Raw genomic sequence first — 25515 nt, 5'->3', positions numbered from 1 at the left:
AAAAGCAGTCCCTCTCCCATGCATCCCACAACAAAAATCTTCCTGTATCTTTAGTTTCTGTGCTCTTTACTGGAAAAAAAAAATTAGAATAAACTACATAAATCATCTTTGTTTTTTACATACTAGTATAATAATAAATGCTAACTCGTGAGTTCTAACTGACTATAAATTACCAGTAGGTGTTTTTGAGAAAGGAGTCCACTATCATATGCCTTAAGATAACATCAGTCAAGTATTGAGTTAATAAGAATACACTAGTATTTGGCGCAAATTTAATTTTATTAAACCTTACAATGAATGTTGTGGCGTATCATTTTCCATTGTGTGACAGTTTATTGGCTGGCATCTGAATACAGTACTTTTTGGAAAAATACACAATGGGAATTGACAAAAGGGAGAGAAACTAGTTGTTTAGTGATGTATGAGGGCAAAAAGAAAAAGATGACAATTAATTTTAGTTTTCCTAGTAACTAAAATGGTTAAAGTTCCAAGCAATAATGCTGCTGGTACAGTGCACAAGAATATGGTTATTATCTCATCCGGCCCCCACAATTCTGGGGAAATTAAAAGGATTATTATACCTGTAAAATTCAACCTAAGGCTTCTGCTGGGTAATATTATTTTAAAGAGCTACTTTTTCAAATATAACCTCAACAGTTTTCCCAAGTCACAGGAGACGGGGGCCTCGAAAACATTATACATTACAAGTCACTTTACAAGTGAGCAATCACTTAACTGCAAAATCATAATGGGCACCAAATTACCTTTGGTTGATTTGGGCTAATGTCCCTGTCAGATTTATGGATAAGAAAATGACTCTTTTTAAAATCTGTAATCCACTTGTCTTTATAATGTAGACTGGCATCTAAATAAAATGACCATTTCTTTTACAGAAATGATCAAGAGTGGAACATCTAAAATTCAGCAGGCCTTAACAGGGGATTTTTATGGAAATGCAACCAAAACTTATACATTAGCTCCAGCCAACATTACCATACTACAGTGTACAGCTGAGAGTACAATTAGCTCATTATTAAATTACTCATCTGTTGGTTAAAAAAAATAACACAAACTTAAGTTTTTTTTTTAAATTCAGTCTCACAATTTTGTGAATACTTTCTGACAAAGGCCTTAAACAGTATCTGAGGGCACATTTATGAAACAACCTCCTCTAAAATAAAATGGACAATTTTGAGCTTTTAAACTACGTGATTTTTCAAGAGCTCCTAACATCATTTGGGGAGATGGCAAATAGAGAACTGTATCTTAATTGAAATAAGGCATTTCAGTTATCAAGACTGAGGAATAGTTCTAAGTTATCTATATTCAGTGGTGGGAAAATGCTATGTAAAGAAATCCTTATTTTATACTAGAGTTGCACAATTCAAATTCACCTATAAAATAGTGTGAGATGTGCCTTACTATAAGAGCATGTAAGCCCTCCTACACCCTCCCAAAAAAAGGAATATTAAATCAGTTAAAATCCAATTGCTCACCGTTCACCCCAAAATTATTGAGATCAACTAATGTAGATTTACTGTACTTGCAAAATTTTCCTTTCTTTAAAAAAAAAAAGGCTGTTCACGCATATAATTCTTATTCCAGAAGGTCAGAGGCAAATGATTTCAAAAATTGATATCTGATATTTCCAGAGTAATTATCTAAATCACAAACTATTCTTAATTTATGTGGCAGTTCAAATATTTCATCAAATTTTCCTATAGTAAACAAGATATTAAAATCTCTTCATCAAAAGGTTGCAGAGCAACCATTTATATCCAAATCACCTTTTTCAATGGTGAAATTAAATATACAACCTAGTAAAATGAGTAAGGATATCTCTTAAAAAATTAAACTTCAATTATTTAACCAGAAAGTTAAGTCTAATGCTTTTTTGTTTATTTACTATTCTTCATTACAAGTTTTTTACTGAGTAAAGATGAAATAAACCTAATGTGACTGTTTGCAATGATGACTCCTTAAATACCCCTACATCAACCCTCAGAATAAAATGTCAACACAAAAAACCAAGTGATCAGGCTCATTAAACTCACAGGTAAACTGAGTTTTTCCTCAAACCAATAAGGAGCTTTTTATTCAGAACAATTGCATTAAGACATTTGCAGGGCAAATATGCCATCATAAATTTTATTCTGAATAACAATAAAGTGCTGAATGATAATTACCTGAATCTTTTTTAGTACTTTTCACTTATTTTTTTCTTAAGTTAAAAGAGCCCTTTCTGTGGCATTAGCAAAGCTGTGAAAAAAAAAAATCCAAAAAAAAAAAAGAAAACAAAGAAGGGAGGGAGAGAGGAAAGAAAGAAAAGAAAGGAAGAGAGAAAGAAAAAGAAAGAGAAAAGAAAAGCTAATTTTCAGTAAGGGAAGAGGAAGCACTGCAACCTTTTGTGTTTAATTAGGGTGACAAATAATTGAGACCAAAGTAATTCATGCAAGTTATCTTCAAAGGTATACTTAAGCTTGAAGAAAGAAGGAACACTGTTACTGACCTCTGATACTATGGCAGTAAATTGCATACTAAAAATACCTTAATTATCCTAGATGCCTAGATCTGGCTTGGCAAGCATCATGCCACTGACATGCTTCAGCTCTTTTTTGTAAATAAAAGTGATTTGCAGTTCAATTACTGAATACTTCAGTGTGACTCATTAAGCTGTGTGATAAAACTTTGAGGTTAAATTTAAGCAAATTCTCTACACCTAATCACATCATCAGCACAAGCAGGACAATGCTGGCGCAGCATGAAAGGTGGGTCACTTTACAAAGATTCTTCCTTTTACTGCATGATATATTAAGACGACAGACCTAAATTTCAACTGGGTTAATGAGTTAGAATAGCTTTGTTTCCCAAATTTAGCACACAATAATTTCAGTGGATTAGAGAAAGAAACCTCAGATGTAAAGAAAAAAACAACAAAAAGCTTGAGCTGTGGTAGCTAACCTGTAGCTCTAAAAATTGTCATGCTACAAGAGTACTTTCGTAAAATGAACTTTGTAACATACTTAGCAGTGTTTCAGAGTTGAAGGTGACCAACTGCTGCATAGAAAATATGCTAACATACAACAGTCAAGTTGAAGCCAGTGCATAGAGAAGATAAAGCACTTATGGTAACTGCAAATGGTAACAAGTCCATAAAGTTTGTACAACCTAACATGGATCCATAAGGGGAAAGAAATTGATAAGTAGAAATGGTTAAGTTAAAAATGAGGTGGAAACAGGGGAGAAGCTCAAAGAGAAGGAAGAAGCACAAAAAAGACATTCAATTGTATAAAATTCACAAACCAGAAAAGTATAAAGACACCACTGAAAAATGGTTAACTCTATCCCAAGCACCCAACAGCAAACAAAACCAGAATGGATAAGCCTTTGGCAGACAATTTTAGAAATCTGAATATGAGATTACATTTCTCAATAATTCACAAACAATATATTATATGGTATATTTATATTAAATACTGGGAAACCAATCCTGTAAATTTGATGCTTACAATGCTTTAGCCAATGAGAGCACGATGAAATCAAGCTAAATGAATGCTGGTGTTACCACAACAGTGCTCATTTATGAAACAACTGTTACCAAGTCGTGCTTCAACAGTCAAATTATCATCTATGAAGTGAAACGAAGGTCTCTAGCTTTTCTGGGATATGCCCTTTATAGTATATTCTATGATTCACTATGACACGAGCAGCTAGACACTGCAATGTGGTATGATTTATAGGCTGGATCAAATTTTTAGCCATTTCCTTCTCGTCCAGCAAGTCACTAGCAGTTTGTTTGTGCAAGTTTGTGGCATCAAAATGTGCACCTGATTTAATAAGGAGATTCATGATGTCTGGATGGTTGTTCAGAGCAGCGATATGGAGGGGACTGTTGTCATCCGAGTCTCTGACGTTCACATCAGCACCACATTCTATCAGTATCGCAGTAACTTGCAGAGATGGAAATTTACAAACAGGGTACTGCCCTACACAGGTAGTATTCTTGTCCACAGCCAGATGAAGAGGGCTGAAGTTATTCTTTCCCCTTGGATGCAGCTTAAGAAACCTGTATATAGTTTGCTTTTTGAAATGATCCTGTTCTAGAGTACAAGGAACTTTTTCTAATATGCAAATCAAGTGCAAAATAATGGAAAGAGCCTTATTTAACTGTAATGGGTCTGCTGGACACTGAGTTTGTTTGATCGCTCGCTCTATTTCAAGGACACTTTTGCACAGTATGCCCATAAGATCATCAAATGTAACAGTGGTTCCCAGACCTTTAGCCCTATACTGTAGCATAAAAGAGAACAGTTCTGCAAAAGATAATAAGCTGCTGGCGGTCATCGGGCTTAGAGGGTCCAAATTGTTCTGCTGCATATCCAAAGCATACTTCCATAGGTTGATGCATCGTTTGAAATTTCCAGAGTCTGCATAGACAGCACCTCTATATCTAATATAGTAAGAGGTGTCAGGATGAGAAGGACCAAGAATACGTTCTCTAATTAATAGTGCCTGCATTCTCATCTCATCAGGATCAGCAATAAGACCTTCTAGCTCTTCTGCACTGTTTACCTCCTTGGCATAATCATAAGCCATTATTAGTGTCTGCGGTACTGGTTTGCTAATTATATTAGTCCTATCACTGTACCTCATGTTCATTGCCTTTTTCCAGTATTTCAAAGCCCCAAGGAGATCTCTTTTTTTGTCTACAAATGTAGCTCCCAGAAGCTCTAGAGCATTGATCCTTTCTGTCTTGCTGGTCTGTGCATGGTGAGTCAGGAAATCCACAATATTTGTGTGACCAGTCACACTTGCTGAGAGAAGGGGAGTCATTCCATAACCATCCTTTTCCATCTTGGCACAATACATAAGAAGCATCTTCATGATGTCCAAACTTCCAGATTCTGCGCAATCATGCAATGCAGTATTACCTTAAGGAGGAGGAAAAGAAGAGATAACATATTTGAGGGACCAGGATATAATGTAATACATATGTATACTTTAGAATCTAAAGAAAAGCAGGCAGCTCCAAGCTGCCCTCAATGGGACATATTTTAATTTGATTACAAATAAGAAAAAATGATCCCCAGCACCTAAAGCTAATGTCTGACACACAGCAGGGGGAAAAAATATTGGTTAAATTCTTTGAATAAACGAAATGACAAAATAAGGCATGAAAAGATATTCAAAGTCACTAAATGAAATTCAAAATTAATCCACGGCCTCTTGATATTTTTCAGTAATGTTTTCAAGTGTATATTCTACAACTAAAAACTGATGAAATGAAATTAACCACCTATTTACAGTTTTGCTGACAGTCACTTAACTTTCTGGGTCAGACTCCACATTTATAAATAAGAAATCTAGTCTGTAACACCTAAGAGTCTCCAATTTGATTCTAAGAGCCAGAAATTATTTTTTCAGTATTTCTGATTGCCAAGTGAACCTCAGCTGTTTTAGTCAAAAATCTTGGTAACAAAGTACAATACTTTCTTCAAAAAACTCACATAAGAAAAACAAGTCCACTGAAACCTAAAAAATATGTGGGTGGTTCAACATGAACTTTAAAAGGAGACGTCTGAAGTGTCCTTTCATAATGGATTATTTCCCACTGTAATTTAATTTTCTTAAACATTCTTTTTAAATGTACTAAATGTTCTAACACCGTCCGATTCTTCCCACACATGCATTAAAACTGACAATAGACACTGGCACATTAGTAAAAGGCTGTGTGGATGGAACATACTAAGACATAATCACTCATTTTAGCTACCTAAATTTAATCTAAACATTCTACTAATGATCAAAACAGAAATTATCATGCAGACCTTTGATATCTACATACACTGTTTACAGAAAATTTCAACAGTCTTTTTAGGCTGTGTGTGTGAAAAATAACTAATATAGCTGGCTGAGACAGCTATCTTTAGAAAGACCTGCTTGCAAGGATGGCCCTGGGCTGGCATCTGGAATGTTGTCTGGTAAACAGTTCCAAGATATAAAACTTTCCCTAAATGATAAGGGTGGGCTTTTATGCTGACTACCTGCTTTCCTTCTGGGACTCTGGAATCTTGCGTATGTGCTCAGCAGAGGGTGCCTTTGTGACCAGTGCCCAATAAAAACCTGGACATTGAGTCTCTAACCATTCTCTCATCAATCAAAATGGGTTTCCCTGGGCAGGAATATTGCACACATGCATTTATGTTGCTAGGGGAAGACAGCTCTTTGCGACCTCACAGGAAGGAGAGAGCATAAAAAAGCCTGCACAAAGATTCCTCTAGGCCCCAACTGTGCCTTTCCTCTTATGATCCAGGTACATGTCCTTATTATATCACTGTAATAACTCTTAGCCATGAGTACAACTGTATGCTAAGTTACCTGCAAACATGGGGGTGGCCTTGAGGACCCCTGACATAGGATGTGTACTAGAAAGTTGTTTAAACCTGAATACTTCACGTAACAGATCTACAGATAAAATTCCAAAAAGCACAAGTTGTAATACATTAGGACTTTAAATCTCTTCACAAGTTTATCCTGTTTATTAGTCTTCCATGATATCTATAGGGATTATATTAAAAAATCTGGATATGTTGTGACCCAGGATTCCAATGGTCTACAATGGAAGGGTGTCTGATAGAATGTTTTAGCAATGTGTATGGTAACCAACCACTAAGAGAGCCCAGAACTTCTGACTACTAATGTTCATTTGCTCAAAATAATTTCAATTAAACATGACTACTACTAAGTATATTTTTAAAACTCTTTTGAATTATGGATCCCTAATATTCCCATTTTCTCTAAGAAATAGACAATATAATAGAAATATAAACAGAAGGCTTAGATGGCATTCTTCTCTATTCAGAACAATAAAATCAAGAAAAAGAATGCAGCAAAAGCCAGTTTTTTAAGTAACTGAATTGACATATTAGAAAAATGCAGAATATATATATTTTGAATACACCATATACTGAAAAAATGTTGTTTTGTTTTGTTTTTTGTTTTAAAGGAATAAGAGACTCTCACATCTAGTATTGGCAGAGGTAGCATGATTACCCTCCCAATCAGAACCAGAAAAGCTGAAAACTGCATTTAAAAAAAATCTGTACGACCGCCTGTAAGAGCTCACAGGGAGACAACATCCAGGAGAATAAAGAAAATTAGTTAAGTAAAGTCCAGAATTTGGGGAAGCTTTCCCCAACGACCTCTATTGATTCTGGAATAGGCAGCTAAAAAACTGGGCAGAGCTTTTGACCTTTCAGGGCTAGAGGAGAAAACTGGAGTCCAAAGCCCATTAAGAAATCCCTATACACTTTAGGTTATAGCTCTGAAGGGCTGCTCTCTAGGAGTTAAGGTGAAGTGCAAAGAAACCAGCGTTCACAGGCACTGAAATGCAAGTTAAAATCATCTTTATATTGAATTAAAGTGATCCAGAACTGCTAGTATATATGTAATCAAAAGCCAGAAGCAAATACAAATACTACTTAGATGAAGATATTATCATATTAGAGCTCAAATTATTTTTATATATTCTTCATATATAATGTTTGGTATCTAATCAAAAATAATGGACAAAAGAGAAAACAAGGAACCACAACACAAAAACCAAGGATAAGAGCTAAGAGAAAAGCCCAACAGAAGATCTAGATGATACAGTTATCAGACACAGACTTTAAAGTAATAATTATGCTTAGAGTATTCAGATATTTAAAAAAAATTTGAGAATTAGACAGAAAACTGCAAACTACAAAAAAGAACCAAACGGACATTCTAGAACTGAAAAACTCAATGGGTGGCTTTAAAAGCAGACTACACACAGCTGAATAGAGAATTAGTGAACTAGAAAATTAAGTCAGATGAAAATACATAGAAAGAAGCATGCAAGTGAAAGGATGGAAAAACAGGAGACTATAGAGACAGAGGAAACGATGTCAGAAGGGATAACATGCTTAAAACCAGAATTATAGAGTAAGAAAATAGGCCCAAAGCAATATTTAAAGAGATAAAGTTTGAGAATCTTCTGAAGCTGATGAAAGATTAAGCATAAATTTAATAAGTTTTATAAACAACAAGGATAAACAAAAAGAAAGCCACACTGAGGCACTCTACGGCAGAACCGTTAAAAACTAAGGACAAAGAGAAAATCTTAAAACCAAAGAATAGGTGGACATGACCTGCCAAAGAACAACAGTTAGACTGACAGCAAAGTTCTAATCAGAAACAAGAGAAGCCTTAAAGCACTAAAGGAAAATAAATGCCAACTTAGAATTCTGTGAAGTAAAGGACCGTTTCAGGTGAGAAAGAAAAGATGAGCCACATGGAAGCCTGGAAAGGAGAGTATCAACATTGACAGAAAGGGTAAATTTGTGAGATATCTAAATAAATATTGACGTTAAAAATAATATCTTGTAACAGGGTTTGAAACACATATAGAAGAAAAATGCTTGACAGCAATAGCATAAAAGTAAAGAGGGTAATTGGAGTTGAAGTATTCTAAGATTTCTGCCTTGCTTGGAAAGAGGTAAAATTAGAAATTTATGTTAGCCTTTATAAGTCAAAGTAGTACTATCTAGAGTAACCACTAAAATAATAGAGGGTATGCATGCATATAATTACTATATCCTCTAATATAGAGAAAAAATGAAAAATAATCCAAAGACAGAAACAAAGCAAAACAGGTAGACAAATAAAAATCAGTAAGTAGCTAGGAGATTAAAGCCCAAATATATAAGTAGTTACATTAAATACAAGCAAACTAAATGTTCCATTAAGACAAAAACTGTCAGACTGAAAATACAAACACACATAGAACTCAACTACATGCTGCTTACAAGAGAAATACCTTAAATGTAAGGATAGAAAAAGGTTTAAGTGAAAAGATGAAAAAATATATATACTTTATGCAAAAATTAACCATAAGAAAGCGGTCTGATATTAAAATATCAGATTAAGTAGACTTTAAAACAAAATACATGATTACAGATAAACATTTTATAATGGCATAAAATTCAAAACAACAGAAAGATATAATTCTAAATTTGTTTTCACCTAAAAACAGCAAAATAAATAAAGCAAAAATCAACAGAACTACAAGGAAAATCAGATAAATCCACTCATAATACATTAGAACACACCTTTTTCAGTTTAGGAGACCAAAACCAATAAGGATATTGAAAATTAAATGAACACTATAGAATTTAATTTTTTTCTAAGGACACATGGAACATATACAAATGCTGACTACATTCTGGGCCATAAAATGAGACTCACACAAATGTCAAGGGACTGAAATCACTGAATATGTTCTAAGTCCACAATACAAGTTAGATTAAAAACAAGCGGAAAAAAAAAAAAACCCTAGAAAAATCTCCACATATTTGAAATTTAAAAATATACTTTTAAATAGCCCACGGGTCAAAGAAGGAATCCCAATGGAAAGCAGAAAATATTTTTATCTGGATGATAATAAAAATGTTAAATAAAAAATCTTGTGGGATATGGCTAAACTATGCTTAAATGTACATTAGAAAAGAATGGCTTTTTGAAAAAACAGCTAAGTTTCCATCTCAAGAACTTATAGGGGAAAAACAATATATTAAACCTAGAGAGACTAGAAGCAAATAATAAAAAACAGAAATAAATGAAGAGAAAAGGTACCAGTAGGCTAGCACGGCATTTTTCCCCTAAGTTGTATTAACTATTGCGAACTTATATTAATAACTATGCAAAGTAGAGAAGATAAACTTGTCTACAAACAGAAACCAGAGAAATTGGTAGTAAAATAAAAACCCATGTCTCCCAGTTGCCATTTCAGGGTATTGCTCATTACTAAGGTCATATTTTAAATGCTAGTCATACTACACTCCAGTGAATAAGTTATTTCTAATATAAACCAAGCATCATAATAAAACTTCCACCAATCATATTACTTTCCAGCTCAAAAGCTTTCATGCTTCCTCTAAAGAAATAGCTGAAAATCTTTAAGATTTCAAAATTCTACAGCATTGATTCTCAAAGCACTATCTGTGTGAGGATGAGAAAGCAACAAGGCAGAAATCTATAGTTTTAGAAGGCATGTCATGTGAAGTAAAGCTTTATCTTGGTAGTGGGAACACACATAAGAAGATATACTCTGGGAAACAGATTTTTAAAACGAGAAATATTTCCCTAACCTACCTCTCTAGCCTCATTCGTTGTCATCTCCAGTATGAATGCTGCTCTGTGAATCTAGCCCAGGAGCCAGCAAACTTCTTCTGTAAAGGGTTAGATAGTATTCCAGCTTTTGCAGTCCATAAGGTCTCTGTTGTAATCACTCAACTCTACCATATAACAAAAAGTATCCATAGGCAATTGGTTAAATTAATGGACATGGCTGTTTTCCAACAAAACTCTACTTATGGACATTGAAATGTGGCTTTTGTGTAATTTTCACATGTCATGATATATTATTCTTCATTTGATTTTTTTTTCAACCATTAAAAAATATAAAAAATATATCTTAGTTCTCAGGCAGTACAAAAACAGGGGGTGGGCAGGATTTGACCTCTGGGCCAGAGTTTGCCAACACCTTCTCTAACCCAAAAGACATCATCAATACCAGCCACACACAAGGCAAAGAAACTGCTTAGGCTTCCCATCACTGTATTCTAAGTTACCTCTCCCAGTTCCTGGAATAGTCCCGCTAACTTCCACCTCCATGCCTCTTCTCTTAATTTTCCTGTCAATATACTCTTTCTTCTTTGCCTTTTTAACTTCTTTTCCTCCAAGTTGCACCAGAAATTTCAGCTGCTCAAAGAGGCCTTCTTGGTTATACTATGTCAATTTATCATTTTGAGAATGCCTGGTGAATAAATGTTTCATTCATCCTGGTAAGTACTCATGTTATATCTACTACTATAATCTTACGTAATACCTTACATAATATGTTAGTGCTTCACAAATAGGTTTTCTTACCTAAACTGTCTATTCCTAAAGTACACAGAGCCTATGTTATATTTCCTTTATATCCCAGATAGCAGTTAGCACAATATCAAAGCTAAGGTAGATTCTTAAATTTTTAATACTTGATATCACAAAAAATGATTCAAATAAGGACAAAATAACTTTAAAAACTAAAATCTTAGGGCTTCCCTGGTGGCACAGTGGTTAAGAATCCACCTGCCAATGCAGGGGACATGGGTTCGAGCCCTGGTCCAGGAAGATCCCACATACTGCAGAGCAACTAAGCCCGTGCACCACAACTACTGAGCCTGCGCTCTAGACCCCATGTGCCACAACTACTGAAGCCCACATGCCTAAGCCCATGCTCCGCAACAAGAAAAGCCATCGCAATGAGAAGGCTGTGCACCACAATGAAGAGTAGCCCCTGCTCGCCGCAACTAGAGAAAGCCTGCGCACAGCAACGAAGACCCAACTCAACCAAAAATAAATAAATAAAATAAATAAATACATTAAAAAAAAAAAGTAAAATCTTAGCAGGAGGGGATCACCTTTATTATTCTAACAGGTTAAGTATATAACCGCCACACTTTCATGCCCTGGAAGCCCTAAAAAATTTCTGAATTATAACCTAGACCATTACTTAAAAGTTAAGAAAACAGAGGTCAAAAAAAAACCCCAATACAAAAGCATAATTTTACAGCAACTATGTCATATCTCCAAATGTCTTTACATAGTATATTTTGATAAAGTTGTAATCAGAAAATATACAACTGTTTCCTGCTTTTCACCTACATCTTAGTCATTTTGTCATGTTCCATGTATATAGTCTACATGAACTATTTACACAGATACTACATAATCACTCTTAATGGCTTTATGGTTAAAGTTCAAGTAAGGAGGCATGTCATAATTTACATAAACACTTCTCTGTTGATGGACATCGGCATTCCTTCAGAATTTTCACTATTAAAATTAATGCCTAAAAAACTATAAGGACAGATAACAGACCAGTGATTGCCAGAGGGTGGGTGCTGAGAGAATGGTTAACTGCAAAGGGGCATACAGGAAGTTTTCATTCCACCTCTATTGTAGTGGTGGTTAAATTACAGTTTATGTTTTTCAAAACTTAGGGAACTGGGCTTCCCTGATGGCGCAGTGGTTGAGAATCCGCCTGCCAATGCAAGGGGCACGGGTTCAAGCCCTGGTCCAGGAAGATCCCACATGCCGCAGAGCAACTAAGCCCACGCGCCACAACTACTGAGCCTGTGCTCTAGAGCCCGCGAGCCACAACTACTGAACCCGTGTGCCACAATTACTGAAGTCCGCACGCCTAGACCCCATGCTCTGCAACGAGAAGCCACCGCAATAAGAAGCCTGCGCACCTCAACTACAGAGAGCCCACGCGTAGCAACAAAGACCCAACACAACCAAAAAAATAAAAAATAAAAAAAGTAATTGTGGTGATGGCTGCACAAATCTGTGACCATACTAAAAATCAATGATGGGTGGTTTTTAAATGCGTGAATGGTATGTGAATTATGTCTCAAAGCTGTTTTAAAATCAAAGTATTTGTTTTTAGTGAAGTATAAGTTTTGACTGATAGAAACAGCAATTAAAAGGTTTTTTATCATAACAGATTTGTCTGGAAATGCACAAAAACAGTACTTATTGTAACAGGGAACAGCCAATTTTGACTCCATGTTGGATCTGTTTCTTTGACTTTAGCCTTTGCTTTTCATTGCTTTTGTTATTATAATCATACATAATTTCCTGCCTCAGGGAACCCTACCCACCTGTGAATGGCTGCAAGAAAAAAGAAATTAACACATCCCCTCCGGGAGGCTGGCCATTCCAGGAGACGTTCTCCAAGACTGATGGCCCTTTTTACTTTACTTCCTCCCCACCTCTCCCTCTCTATTCTGCCTTTTTACTTTACTTCCGATTCTGTAAAAAAAACTGGCATCCAGACCCCATAAGGTGGTTTTTTTGGGGACCCTAGTCTGCCATCTTCTCGGTCTGCCAGCTTTCCGAATAAAGTGGTACTCCTTGCCTCAACACCTCGTCTCCCGATTTGCTGGCCTGTCGTGCGGCGAGAAGAGCCAGCTTACACGACAGCTCCAGCTCGCTCATCATCTCTCCTCTTTAGCCTGCTGTGCTTGGCATCCATTCTTCTACCTTGCAGCTGGGGCTAAGCCGAGTCTTTAAGAGAGGTCCACCTATAAACATGGGGGCCGGGGGGGCGGGGAGGGAGGGGTGCAGTTCAACTGCATAACAAGGCTGATCGCAAGCATTTTACTCCTGGAATAGCTAATTGGTATGTGTTAAGGGAGCAGGCGGGAAGGGGTAAAGAGGAAAACTTCAGGGTATCAAAGGAGCACTAGAAGGTTCCTCTGCTCAGAATATAATATTTCCCTTCCCCATGTATGCTGTAACACCAGAGATACTCAAGGACAAGAGTTTGAAAAAACAAAAAAAAGAATCAAAAATAGGATGGGGGGGGCTTCCCTGGTGGCGCAGTGGTTGAGAGTCCGCCTGCCAATGCAGGGGACACGGGTTCATGCCCTGGTCTGGGAAGATCCCACATGCCGCGGAGCGGCTGGGCCCGTAAGCCATGGCTGCTGAGCCTGCGCGTCCGGAGCCTGTGCTCCGCAACGGGAGAGGCCACAACAGTGAAAGGCCCGCGTACCGCAAAAAAAAAAAAAAAAAATGATAAAAAACTACTGGTATTAAGATTACCACGTGCCTTCCCCTCATTAATTCTTTATATAAGGCAGTGAGCTAGGAACACAGAGAAATTTAACAATACAGGTCCTTGAGCTCACTACAAAGTTAAATGCTAAAAAATGCTCAAGATGCATTCATGTGACTCAAGGGGGATGAGGACTGGCCTTTGAAATGGGTCTTGATAGCAAGCAGTAATATCTGAGCTAAGGGATCAGGACTAAATTCAACTAATAATAGTATAATTTGATGAAAATTACACAACATAAGTTGATGAAAACATCAACATTACAATTCAGACTTACATTCTAGTTCAGACTCTCTATTCAACTGCAGCTCTACCCAAAGGTAGGGAAAAAAGAGGAAGAGATATTTTAATCAAATTTGCATCCATGTGACTTCTCTACCTGGGCCTCTCCCCAACTCTTCCACCTCTATCTTCCAACACATGCATTCCCGATGTCTCAGTAGCATACATCTTTAGAATGCCATGGGCTTCCTAAATTTTCTTTTAAACAAATTTAATTAATCAATGTGATTAAAATCTCATAAAGATGAACTCAGTGAGGGAACTATATGTAGCTAAAAGATCAATAAGTAAAACTTAACCACTGCCTTAAATTTGTGTTGCTGGGGATGACTCTGAAATAGCAGTAGTGTTCAGGAACTACTCATTTTCACCATCTTCAGTTCAATCTTGTGAGGACACAGTTTACAATCCAATCTTCACGGATAGAGGAACACAATAGATATTTCCCTACTGCACTCAATAGACACATCATCTACAGCTTAGCTTCCCCAACTAGGATGCCAAGTTTCCCCGAAGACACAGAGAAAGTGTGCCAGGAGATACAGGAGGGAAAACGATGAACAAGAAACAACTTGCAGGAGCAACTTGATCTGGGATTAAAATGTTAATGAACTCAACTAGTTAAACATTATTATTATAACAAAATAAGTATGGAATGTTACAGAGTAGAAAGAAATTTTAAATCCCTCTCTTTCACTCTTCTCTGCTACTAGGTGTGTTCTGAGGTAACCAAGAGCTGAGCTAGAGTTCTCAAAGAAAAACAGAATTTCAGCTTCCAACACTCTCAGTCCTGAAGTATACAAATAAACTACCTACATGACAATAGTCATTATCCTTGTCCATTCTCTTAATACCAACCATTCTTAATTTACAGTGGAGATTTTCTTACATGAAATTCCTTTGGATTTACAGTGGATAAGAGAAAAAAAGGATTTCTTTTTTTTAACATTCTCTTGATTGAAATACATCTATACCCTAAACTGCCTATACTATAGGAGAGAAAGAATGCCTGGGGTTTGCTTCAAGCTACTGCAGAGAACAAAAGGAGGGAGAAATATATTTTTTAACATATATTAGCAAATGTGGATAAATGCTGAAGCAAGGTGATAAATACATAATGGTTCTAAGTATTCTTCTCTCTTTCTCCACTTACATATAAGTTAGAAAACTTCCATAATAAAGAGGCAAATAGGGGCTTCCCTGGTGGCACAGTAGTTAAGAATCCGCCTGGTGGGCTTCCCTGGTGGCGCAGTGGTTAAGAATCCACCTGCCAATGCATGGCACAGGGGTTCGAGCCCTGGTCTGGGAAGATCCCACATGCCACGGAGCAACTAAGCCTTGTGTGCCACAACTACTGAGCCCACGTGCCTAGAGCCCGTGTTCTGCTACAAGAGAAGCCACTGAAAGGAGAAGCCCGCGCACCACAAAAAAGAGTAGCCCCTGCTTGCCACAACTAGAGAAAGCCCGCACACAGCAATGAAGACCCAATGCAGCCAAAAATAAAGATTTAAACTAAATTAATATAAATAAATAAATAAAACCAAGGTTTAAAAAAAAAAAGAATCCGTCTGCCAATGCAGGAGACACGGGTTCGAGTCCTGGTCCAGGAAGATCCCACATACCATGAAGCAACTAAGTCCATGTGCCACAACTACTGAGCCTGTGCTCTAGAGCCCGCGAGCCACAACTACTGAGCCCGCGTGCCACAACTACTGAAGCCCGCACGCCTAGAGCCCGTGCTCGCAACAAGAGAAGCCACTGCACTGCAACAAAGAGTAGCCCCCACTCGCCACAACTAGAGAAAGCCTGTATGCAGCAACGAAGACCCAGTGCAGCCATAAATAAATAAATAAATAAATAAAAGATTTATTTATTTTTAAAAACGAGGCAAAAAACTGCCTGGTCTAGCTCTCTCAAACCCTTTTAAAGTTAACCATACTTACGAGCCTACATGGTTTTCTCCCTTTTCTAAGCTCCTATAGAGTTCTACCTGTACCACTCACTTTTCACCATCACTGTCTTAATGTCTTCATGTACGTATTTCTGTACTACAAGGACCAGAAAACAGTCCTTGCCATCCAAGAGCTTATAATCTTTCCTCTCCTAAATGCAACACATTCATTCAACAAACTCATTTATCAATTGCCCCCTGTGGGCCAGATTACTCTTTCTAACACATGGATACAAACACCAGGTCTCTAGCCTCAATGAGCTCACAATGTAACAGAATTAGAATGTACTAAGATGGGTTTCTCTAAAAAAAAAAAACACCTCAGTCGTTCCTCTGCTGAAAACATTCACCGACTTACCTACCACTGCATAAAGAATAAAGTCAAACTCCTTTACCTGGAAGTCAATGTCCTTTTATACTCTAGCCCTGACTGCCCTTTGGTCCAAATATGCTACTTTCCAATTTCTGTACCCTCCAAGCATATTTCTCAATGTGTCTTTCCTTATGCCATTTCCTAAGCCTTAAAAACTGGATCAAATCCCTTCTGCAGATCTCAACTCCAACAATCCTTTCAAAGCCCAGTTAACTCCATGAGGCCTTTGCAGTCAGTACACTATTCCAAAATCCTATATAATGAATTTATACCATTCCTTTATCGGTGAACAAATGTGATGTGCTGTATCTTTTCAGAGCCTCCACAATGTCCAACACAATATCTGGCCTACAGAAAATGCACAGGAATTATCCTATTACTAATTTACTTAATTACCTTGGGTATCTAAAATAATTGACCCATGCGTGAGGATAGCCTGTCCTCTGGGGCCAGTCTCCCCAATCCCAACTCAAAGAGCTGTTCTATATAGGTCTGTAGTACTCAACCAATCACTTTCAGGTGCTCAATTTCCAGTCAAATTTGGGTGTAAAAGCAGAATTGAGGGTTTAAGTAACTTTTCCATAGATCTGCAAAGTCCTATTATGAGTCAAAACATAAACAAACAAACAAAAAAACCCTCAAATATAAAAGAACCAGGGCTTCCCTGGTGGCGCAGTGGTTGACAGTCTGCCTGCTGATGCAGGGGACACGGGTTCGTGCCCCGGTCCAGGAGGATCCCGCGTGCCGCGGCCACTGGGCCTGCGCGTCCGGAGCCTGTGCTCCGCGACGGGAGAGGCCACATCAGTGGGAAGCCCGCGTACCACAAAAAAAAAAAAGAACCAAAGAAAGCCAAAGATGACTATAACCGTGAAGTACTGAGATCAGTGTTATGGCCCTAAGATGGGCTTGTCTAATCACTCCTGATTTGAGGTCTATATTTAAATAGCAACCAACTTTCCTGTCTCAAAAATGAACTGTTGTGTTAAACTGCAGCAGCATTTCTAAATATCTCAGTTTTTCTCCCCCTTTTGAATGGCATGGGAAAAAATGGAACCCACTGTCCCCTCAGGTAATGAGTTAGTTGGGGATAAAGTATTTCCAAAAATCTAAAACAAGAAAGCACTACTGCTGCATTTACCACAGTGTGGTTTAAGTATCTGCTTATGAACCTGTCTCTCCAAACAAGCCATGAGCTCCTGAAGAGCAGGGAATCAAGGACTGGATATCTTGTCTTACTCATCTTTGTATATCCTAAGTCAAACAGTCTGGCACACTCAAGGGACTCAATAAGTGCTCTCTCAATTAATGAATGAATTCCACCTTAGGTTAAAACATGTTCAAAATGCCAACAGCCTGTTAAAAAGTAATGGAAGGTAGAAGTCACATGCATTTTATATTTAAGCAAACCAAGCATAATCTACTGACATTTTCATTCTTCAGAACCATTTCCAACAGTTTACATATAAAATTTCCTAAGAAATTATCCCATTTTATCCCTCATCTTATCAGTCTTTTCCATTTTTTGCATGGGGATAAAAATGTGGGAAAAAAAAATCCTTTCTTGACACTCTACCAGATCCTTCTCCAGTGTTCCTGCCTCAGTTTCAAATAGTTCCTGTTTTTTTATTACCCCCCAAACCCATAAAATAAAAAAAAATCTGAAAAATCGATGAGGGAATTATCAAAGAATGGAAGCTTCAGGACCAGAGTGGGGGAGGTACATACGTACTTTAATCTGCCCCCAATATTCTTTAAGACTCACTGTCAAATTTAAAAGGCACTATGCAAAAGTTAAAGTACTGCACACAAAGTGATATGTTATATATACATATACTACACACGTATGTATTATGTGTATATATGTATGTATATAAAACTGAAGCTATATGAAAACAATTTTTGGTATAAAATTGTTTTCTCTTATGTGTACTTCTTTAAACAGCATAAATACTAGATATTGATACTGAGGTAAAAAAAGAAAAAACTCTAGAATTAGCCAGAAGAGGGAGTATACACATCCTCAAGTACAAAACTATATGATGATGGTGTTAAAAGGTTTTATTACCTCTGAAATAGCAAAGGTAATCAAGTTAAATATTGTTCACAGTTTACTAAGGGAGAATGCTCACTAAAATATGGGCTATTTACACTATAGTTCTCCCATACATTATATCTCTAGAAGTATAAAGAACTTTGAAAAAGAGAATGAAAAATAGTACCAGTACTAACCTCTCCAGTGACCTAAGTTTAAAACATGCCCCAATTTGATTTAAATACGTGAGTTTATCAACAATCTCTACATCATTAGGCTGATGAATAAAAAGCCCAAAACAAACTAAAAATTCAACAAGCCTAAACATGCAGCCATACCTTTTAACCCTTTCTCTTCTAGGTATGATTTCAAAGCATTCCCAATACTAACATGGTCAATTAAGCAGTAATTTGTTCTTTTAAAACAAACATTCTTTAAAAGAATGATGATTGTTTAAAAAAAAAGAAAGTCATGCTGTCCTTTTACCCAACACCTACATCAAAGATAATCAGAAACAATAAATCATTCATAAGAAAGAATGTTTACAGAAACATTTCTTATAGTGAGAAGGCAGAAGCAATGTAAAACTCCATTAGTAGAAGAGTATGCAGCTACTGAAATTAAAGAGCTATTATTAATGACATTAAGGATAACATTTATTAAGCTAAAAAACAAGTACAGAAGAGCATATAAAATAAAATTTCATACATATATCTAAATGCAAAATTCAGTATCTTTGGGAGGATTATCTCTAAGTGCTGGAATTTTGTGAGATTTTATATTTCCTCAGGAAAAAAATTTACAAAAAAATCACAATGTGGCTGTAACATTTTTATGACAAACCTTTTTAAAAAAGATTATACTAACTTCAGTAAATATGTCCAGTAACTATGTGGTGCCCCATAATTGTGTGGTTTAGCCACTCTGAGAGGCAATCAGTCACTATCACAATGATAAACTGCACATTCACTTTGATTTAGCAATTACACTTACAGGTATTTATAATACAATTATTTTCACATAAGTGTGCAAAGCCACAGATTTGTTCAAGAATATTCACAGCAGCATTGTTTATTTTGGATGTGACCTGTCTGTCAACAGGGACTAGATAAATTATGCACACTCATACAATGAAATACTGTGTAGCCATGAAACAGAATGAGGTAGCCACGTGTGTTGGAGCTGAATGACATTCAAGATAAATTAAATTGAAAAAAAAAGAAAGAACAGTATGCATTAACTAACAAAGAAGAAAGAGGGAGAGATATACAGACAAGTATACTTGTATTTGCATAGACTATCTTGAGGACACACAAAACACTGTAAACAATGGTAGCTGGTGGGTTGGAGGTCTAGAAATGAAGGGTGTTAAGACTTATTTTTCATACTAAACACTGTAAACCAATTTATATTGTGTGATTTTTTTTTTACCATGTATGTATGCTCCTTTAAGTTTTATAGTTTTTTAATATTACGCAGTGAATTACTTTGCTGTTGTATAAACAAATATGTTTAAGGAAAATAATGTTAATGCTAAGTATTAATATTATACTATCAAAACATTTGTTTTTAAGGGTTAAAAAAATCCTAAACTATCATCTGAACAGTATACATGACCATAAACCTGAACTCTTCTTCTGGACAAAGAAGTTTACATTGTTGCTAGTCAGCAAATCCACATCTGCTTAACCTAGTCCTTGTTTTGCTCTGGGCATTGTGGCAGTTTAAAAAAATCTGTTCTCTCTTGCTATATTTAATGAAAGGATTTTCTATTGGCCACACAGTAAGTATGGAATAAGGGAACAGATTTTCTCCTTTTCATGGATATTAATCCTCCCGGGTCAGTATGGCCTAGCCATCCCTGACAGAATAACAAATGAAATGCCTACATAAGACAAACATGACAATGACTCACTAAGTATAGTAGTTTCTACTCCAAGGGTATTCTAAGAAAATAAAACTAAGAAAAATATATTAAATCAAGTTAAGTAAACTAAGTAAATTAAGTAAACACAAGTCTAATGGCTCAGATCAACTGCCACTAACATGCTCGAAACTTTGGGGAACCCACTTCCCATAAATTGTAAGTTACTCCAAATAAAGAGAAAATGCGGCTTAACACAGTGATAGAGGGTGTTTTTTTTAAATCACATTTGTCCCATGTACTATCAAATACCAAAGAAACAATCAACAAGGTTATACTGGAAGGGATACCTAATCAAAATAGGTCTGTCAGTGTTGGCTTACTCAACACCACTGCTTATAATTATGTATCAAACTTCCTGAAAATAAGTGGTAAACACGTAAAAAATTAAAATGAATATGAACTCACCTTTAACACTTTTTCTATTAACATCTGCCCCCTTTTCAAGTAAATACTGAGCAATCTCTTTGTGTCCTTTGTAACATGAGATCATCAAGCATGTATGCCCATGTCGGTTTGACACTTCCAAATCAGCTTTGTGTTCTACCAGGTACTTGACTATTTCCAAATGGCCATCGAAACAGGCAGCTCGAAGAGGAGTTGAATTGGTTAAAGTCGTGTTGTTGACAGACGCTCCATGATTTAACAAAGACTGAACCACCTTCAGATGTCCTGCTGCAGAAGCGGCCCACAAAGGGGGAGCCCCCTCAATGGTTTCGCCATCAAAATTGACCGAGCCCCCGACTTCTATGGAGGCACTGCACTGCTCTAGGAGAAATTCCACCATGTCAAGGTGCCCATACCTGGCGGCCATCAAGAGTGGGGTGGCCCCATTTGTTTTTTCAGAGATCAAGGAGGAAACCTCCTCTTTAGATTTGCTTGCCAACAATTTGGTGAGAAGCCGGAGTTTGCCATCTCGAGCTGCATTAAATACTGCTGTCTTTAGATCCATTTATGTCCAGTTGAGAGGCTGTGCTTTATTTATCTTTCAAAGCAAAGCTCCAGCTTAACTCTATTGACACAGGCAAGGGTTACAGGAACCAAAGTTCAGTGTTAATCACGGCGCCCCAGAACGGATGTATGTTCTGTCTATTGCCGTCCAACATATGACAACCAGAGCGCCAAACTGGAAAAAGAAAAAAAAAAAAAGTAGCGGTTTTGAAATTTCCATAGGTAAAGGCGAAAACACTAGGTTTTCTTAATTTTTACTCCTGGGGGCGGGGGGAGCCACACTTTAGGGACTACTCCGCCTCCCCAAAAAAGGTGGGAAAGAAGAATACAAAAAAGATACACACAGAGACCCAAATGTTATGGTGGGAGACAGTCTCTTCTCTGTATACGGTAAATTTAAACACTACAGGCAACCGGTTTTCTCGCCTCCTAACCAGCCAAGCTTTGGGCTAGTTTTGCTTTGCACACGCCCAGAGAGAGTACAACCCAAAGAGGCAGGAGACGCGGGTGCAGAAATGTTTCCCTTTCTCACATCTGCAGAGGAGAGCGGGCCAAGGGCGCGAGGCTGCAAGGCCTCGCCGTGGCCAGGATGGCTTTCGAGAAGGAACAAAAAAGGTCGGACCCAACAAACCGCGGCCAGCTAACGCCAAAACCCTCACCCAAAAGGTTCCCTCTCCTTTAAAACTACTCGAGGCTCTCAGGAAATCCGGCTGCCTTTTAGCTAACTTCGCCCGCCCCATTCTGATCCCCACCCCCCGCCCCGCAAAGGGGTCCGTAGGTTCCCCAAACCACAGCCGCCCCTACACAACCTTCACCTCTACCTTTTCCCGATAGGGGCAGCCCCCTCCCCAAGCTCCTCCAACAACCACGACCCCCTCCCGCAGGCCGATCAGCCTGTGGCCTCCAGCCCGCTGCCCGCCTTCCGTTCCTGCGAGCGCCCTCCTTCCCCTTCCCGCCCAGGCCTCCCCGCGGGAGCCTCAGGCCGCGGCCCGGGCTCGGCCGACCGCCGCCGCCGCCGCCTCCACTACCTGCCACGGGGCTAGTCCTCCCCGCCGCCGCCGGCCGCTCGGGCTCGGGGTGCCCCCTCAAAATGAGACCGCTATCCGCGCCGCCGTCCGGACCGCCCAGCTCCGCCTGCGGCCGCACAGCTTCTCCATACCCCGCGCCCCACAGGAATGAATCCGGCCGCGCCGCTCGCCCCGCCTCGCCTCGCCCCGCCCCGCCCCGGCGAACTGCCTCCCGCCCTCCCAGTCTGCGCGGGCTGCAGCGGCTACAGCAGCAGCCGCGGCGGATGGTGTAATGGACTGCGGGACGGGGGCCGGACGTGCCGGAGCACTGCTTCACATCACCGACGCGGCAGCCTCGCCATTGGGCCGGGGGAGGGCGGCGGCTGCCGCGAGCAGCCGCCTAGGGGCGGGGCGGGGCGGGGCGGGGCGGGGCGGGGCCACGCCAGAGGCGGCCGCCGAAGGTTGGCGGAGAGGCTGTCGAGGTGTCGGGGGCTGCTCCGCGCTCCACCTTTCGGGGCGCTGGTTTCGGGTACCTTTGGGTTCCAAGGCCATAACCCCCCAGAGGGGTGGTAGCCATTCTTTCTTTCTCGCAGACATCAACTCTCTCAAACTAGTCTCTTCTAAGGTTCCTTCCTTTGCTGGGCCCTGGAATATACCGAGCTCGTTGTGAGGCCTCAAAAAAGCAAAACAAGAAAAACGCAACAAACTTGAGAAAAAGCTTAGTTTTGGAGGCTGCCAAACATGGCTTAGTTTATAAAAATATGAACTCTAAGAAAATATAAAGCTACAAGGAATGATAAAGCTTAACAGCAGTGTAAGTCATCGAGTTCTTCACTCTGAACAGTAAAACCAGGAAATGAGAGGAAGCTAAAAAGTTAATATAAATGAAAAGAATTACTACTTTGTGCAGCAGGAAATAAACTTGTGGAATTCATGACGTTAACACATGGGATGTTTTAAACTAGGGTGAGGAAGAGTTTAAATATGTTTGGAGACTTAACACCCATAGTGAATCATGATGAGAAAATAGTTTTGAAAAACGTAGTTTTCAATCTCTTGAACACTTTATTTTGGGGGACTTGAACTCACACACAGTTTTTTGGTACCGTTAAGAGAAAGAGAATGTTAGATTAGACATTATCTGACCCCCAGTATCATAAGTGTAATTAGCATTATTACTTAAAAAGTAATGCAACATTAAAGACATTTTATTTAAAAATCACTTCATTTTTGCATATTTACTTATAGTATTGTCCAGAATTTTATGTAGTTTTGTATAATTGAAATAATAATTTACATACAACTACATATTTTGCTTTTTTACCTTAATATACTCTAAAGATTTCTCATTTTTTATGGTCTTAATAATCATTTTTAAGTGGGGCATTATATTTGCCTCAGGCAGTCAGTATATAGGCTCAACATCAGTACTCCAAAATTGAAGTTAAGGTTACTACCACTGAGAGGAAAATAAAGAAGGGCAGAATAGAAAGGATGAGGGTAGCAATCTATAAAAATCAAACAACCAAGAGGAATTGGCTGTTTTATCCCTAGTGTTAAAGATCACAGTTCTACACTCCCAAGGTGTAAACACCAGAGTACAGTTTCCCAACCAAGGCCTAATGTTAGCTGACCTATCTCTCTTATCAAATTCAATAAGATGTTGTAAAAATTTACATCAGTGGTCTTCAAATGGACATGAGCATCTCCCAGGGGATTTTCAAGGGGTAGGTGCACACTTAGTTTTAAGGCCACCAGTTTCTGAATCTTCAGCTTGCATCTGTATCACTTCCTAAAACTGATCTGCTGGTAAAGGAATGCAGTATGGCATCTCCCTATTTCATTTCCCAACTCTTTTACAATAGCCATATATTTCCCAAATTGCAAAAATAAAGGACATAATTTTCACTCACTGAGAATCTTAAAATGGTGCATTGTTCCAGGGTATAAAACCAGGCAGGGCTTCCCTGGTGGCGCAGTGGTTGAGAGTCCGCTTGCCGATGCAGGGTACACGGGTTCGTGCCCCGGTCCGGGAAGATCCCACATGCCGCGGAGCGGCTGGGCCCGTGAGCCATGGCCGCTGAGGCTGCGCGTCCGGAGCCTGTTGCTCCGCAACGGGAGAGGCCACAACAGTGAGAGGCCCGCATACCGCAAAAAAAAAAAAAAAAAACCTCAGGCAACCTTTGTCAGTTCTTTATCAATTTAAAATATTGGACTGTACAGAGAAAGTATACTCCTAATGACTGGATAACAAATTCTTTTGCAAGCTAGGTGATTTCCAAATAATTACTTTCAACAAAGTATGACCTCAAGATCACTAAGTGAGTTTATAAATTGGAAGTTCAAAGAATTGAGTGAACTGATGTGACAACACTTCTTACAGCCCCATATACTTATTAATGTAAAAACATTTTCTTAGAATTTGTAAAAATGAAAAATTGAGAAAAACACTGACGCTTAACTCTGTCTCATTCTTGTAAGATGTAGTATTTAACAACAAATGTATGCACTAATTGTAAAAAATTACATGTTTAGTAATTATAAACATTTGTAATATATTTTGCATTGTTTAGAATACCTGATCATTTCTAATAAATATAATAATATCTTAGTCTAGAAGAAAATGTTCTAGCACATAGTCTTTCAGTCATAGGAAATTTTAAAATTAAATATATTTATATTTTCATCACAGATAAATATAATAGGATGATCAATAAAATACATTCAAACATAAAAGTACATTAAACTAGGATACGATCCTGAGGGATGGGGAAGTGGAATGGAGCTATAAGTGTGAAAAGAAAAATAAATTACATAAAATATACTGAAGGTAAAGAAGAGTTTGTTCATATATTTTGTAAATAGCTGATAATAGGCATAATTGCTATGGTATTTAGATTTCATTGGATTCACTTAAAAGAGTGACTATTCTAGCTTAAAATGTCATTTTTACAGTATGCAGGAAATTGTATCCTTTGCAACTGCTTAAACTTATGACGAAAAAATTTTAGATGTTAACCTAGAAATATGCAAGAGGGTAAATAATATTTCATGTATGTGAACAAAAATATTTGAAGACTACTGATTTACTCATTAACCTCCTACTGGAGGTTGTCTCCGTTTCTACAGATTTTGGCAGTATTTGTTCTTCAAATCTTTGTTTTTAGTTTTTTTATTTTCTTAAATAGAAACTCAACTAAAATTCCGTTTTCTGTTTTGCTGAAAGATCTTAACATTGTGTTTCTAAACACCCATCTCCTAGGGCACCTTTTACGATTGGGGAGGAGAAGTTTTTCTTTTGGCTTGCT

General features: G+C 38.1%; 1 protein-coding gene across 2 annotated transcripts; it reads right to left on the bottom strand.

The window, feature by feature from the left end:
* Window positions 1–260: 260 nt before the first annotated feature.
* On the bottom strand, window positions 261–24143 carry FEM1C (fem-1 homolog C). 2 transcript variants are annotated; one of them, XM_027099846.1, is made up of 3 exons: window positions 24121–24143; window positions 20658–21375; window positions 261–4931 (listed from the first exon to the last, which is right to left on the bottom strand). In XM_027099846.1, the coding sequence occupies exons 2-3, from the start codon at window positions 21199–21201 to the stop codon at window positions 3625–3627; spliced, it is 1851 nt and encodes a 616-aa protein (XP_026955647.1). In that variant the 5' UTR covers window positions 21202–21375; window positions 24121–24143; the 3' UTR covers window positions 261–3624. The 2 variants fall into 2 exon arrangements, with proteins under 2 accessions (XP_026955647.1, XP_026955640.1); XM_027099839.1 differs by lacking the exon at window positions 24121–24143 and adding an exon at window positions 22229–22385.
* Window positions 24144–25515: the final 1372 nt, after the last annotated feature.

Source organism: Aethalodelphis obliquidens, unplaced genomic scaffold (genome assembly GCF_003676395.1).
Source record: "Aethalodelphis obliquidens isolate GAN/ISIS:26980383/991018 unplaced genomic scaffold, ASM367639v1 scaffold4, whole genome shotgun sequence".
Taxonomy (NCBI): Eukaryota; Metazoa; Chordata; class Mammalia; order Artiodactyla; family Delphinidae; genus Aethalodelphis; species Aethalodelphis obliquidens.
Note: the sequence above shows the minus strand (reverse complement) of the source record. Positions and strands in the feature narration are given on the sequence as shown.

Bases quoted from the DNA above. Each gene is read 5' to 3' on its own strand.
- FEM1C (XM_027099846.1), bottom strand. From the start codon at position 21,201: ATGGATCTAAAGACAGCAGTATTTAATGCAGCTCGAGATGGCAAACTC. The intron at 4,932-20,657 runs GTGAGTTCATAT...CTCCTCCTTAAG, and splicing joins TAATAGAAAAAGTGTTAAAG to GTAATACTGCATTGCATGAT.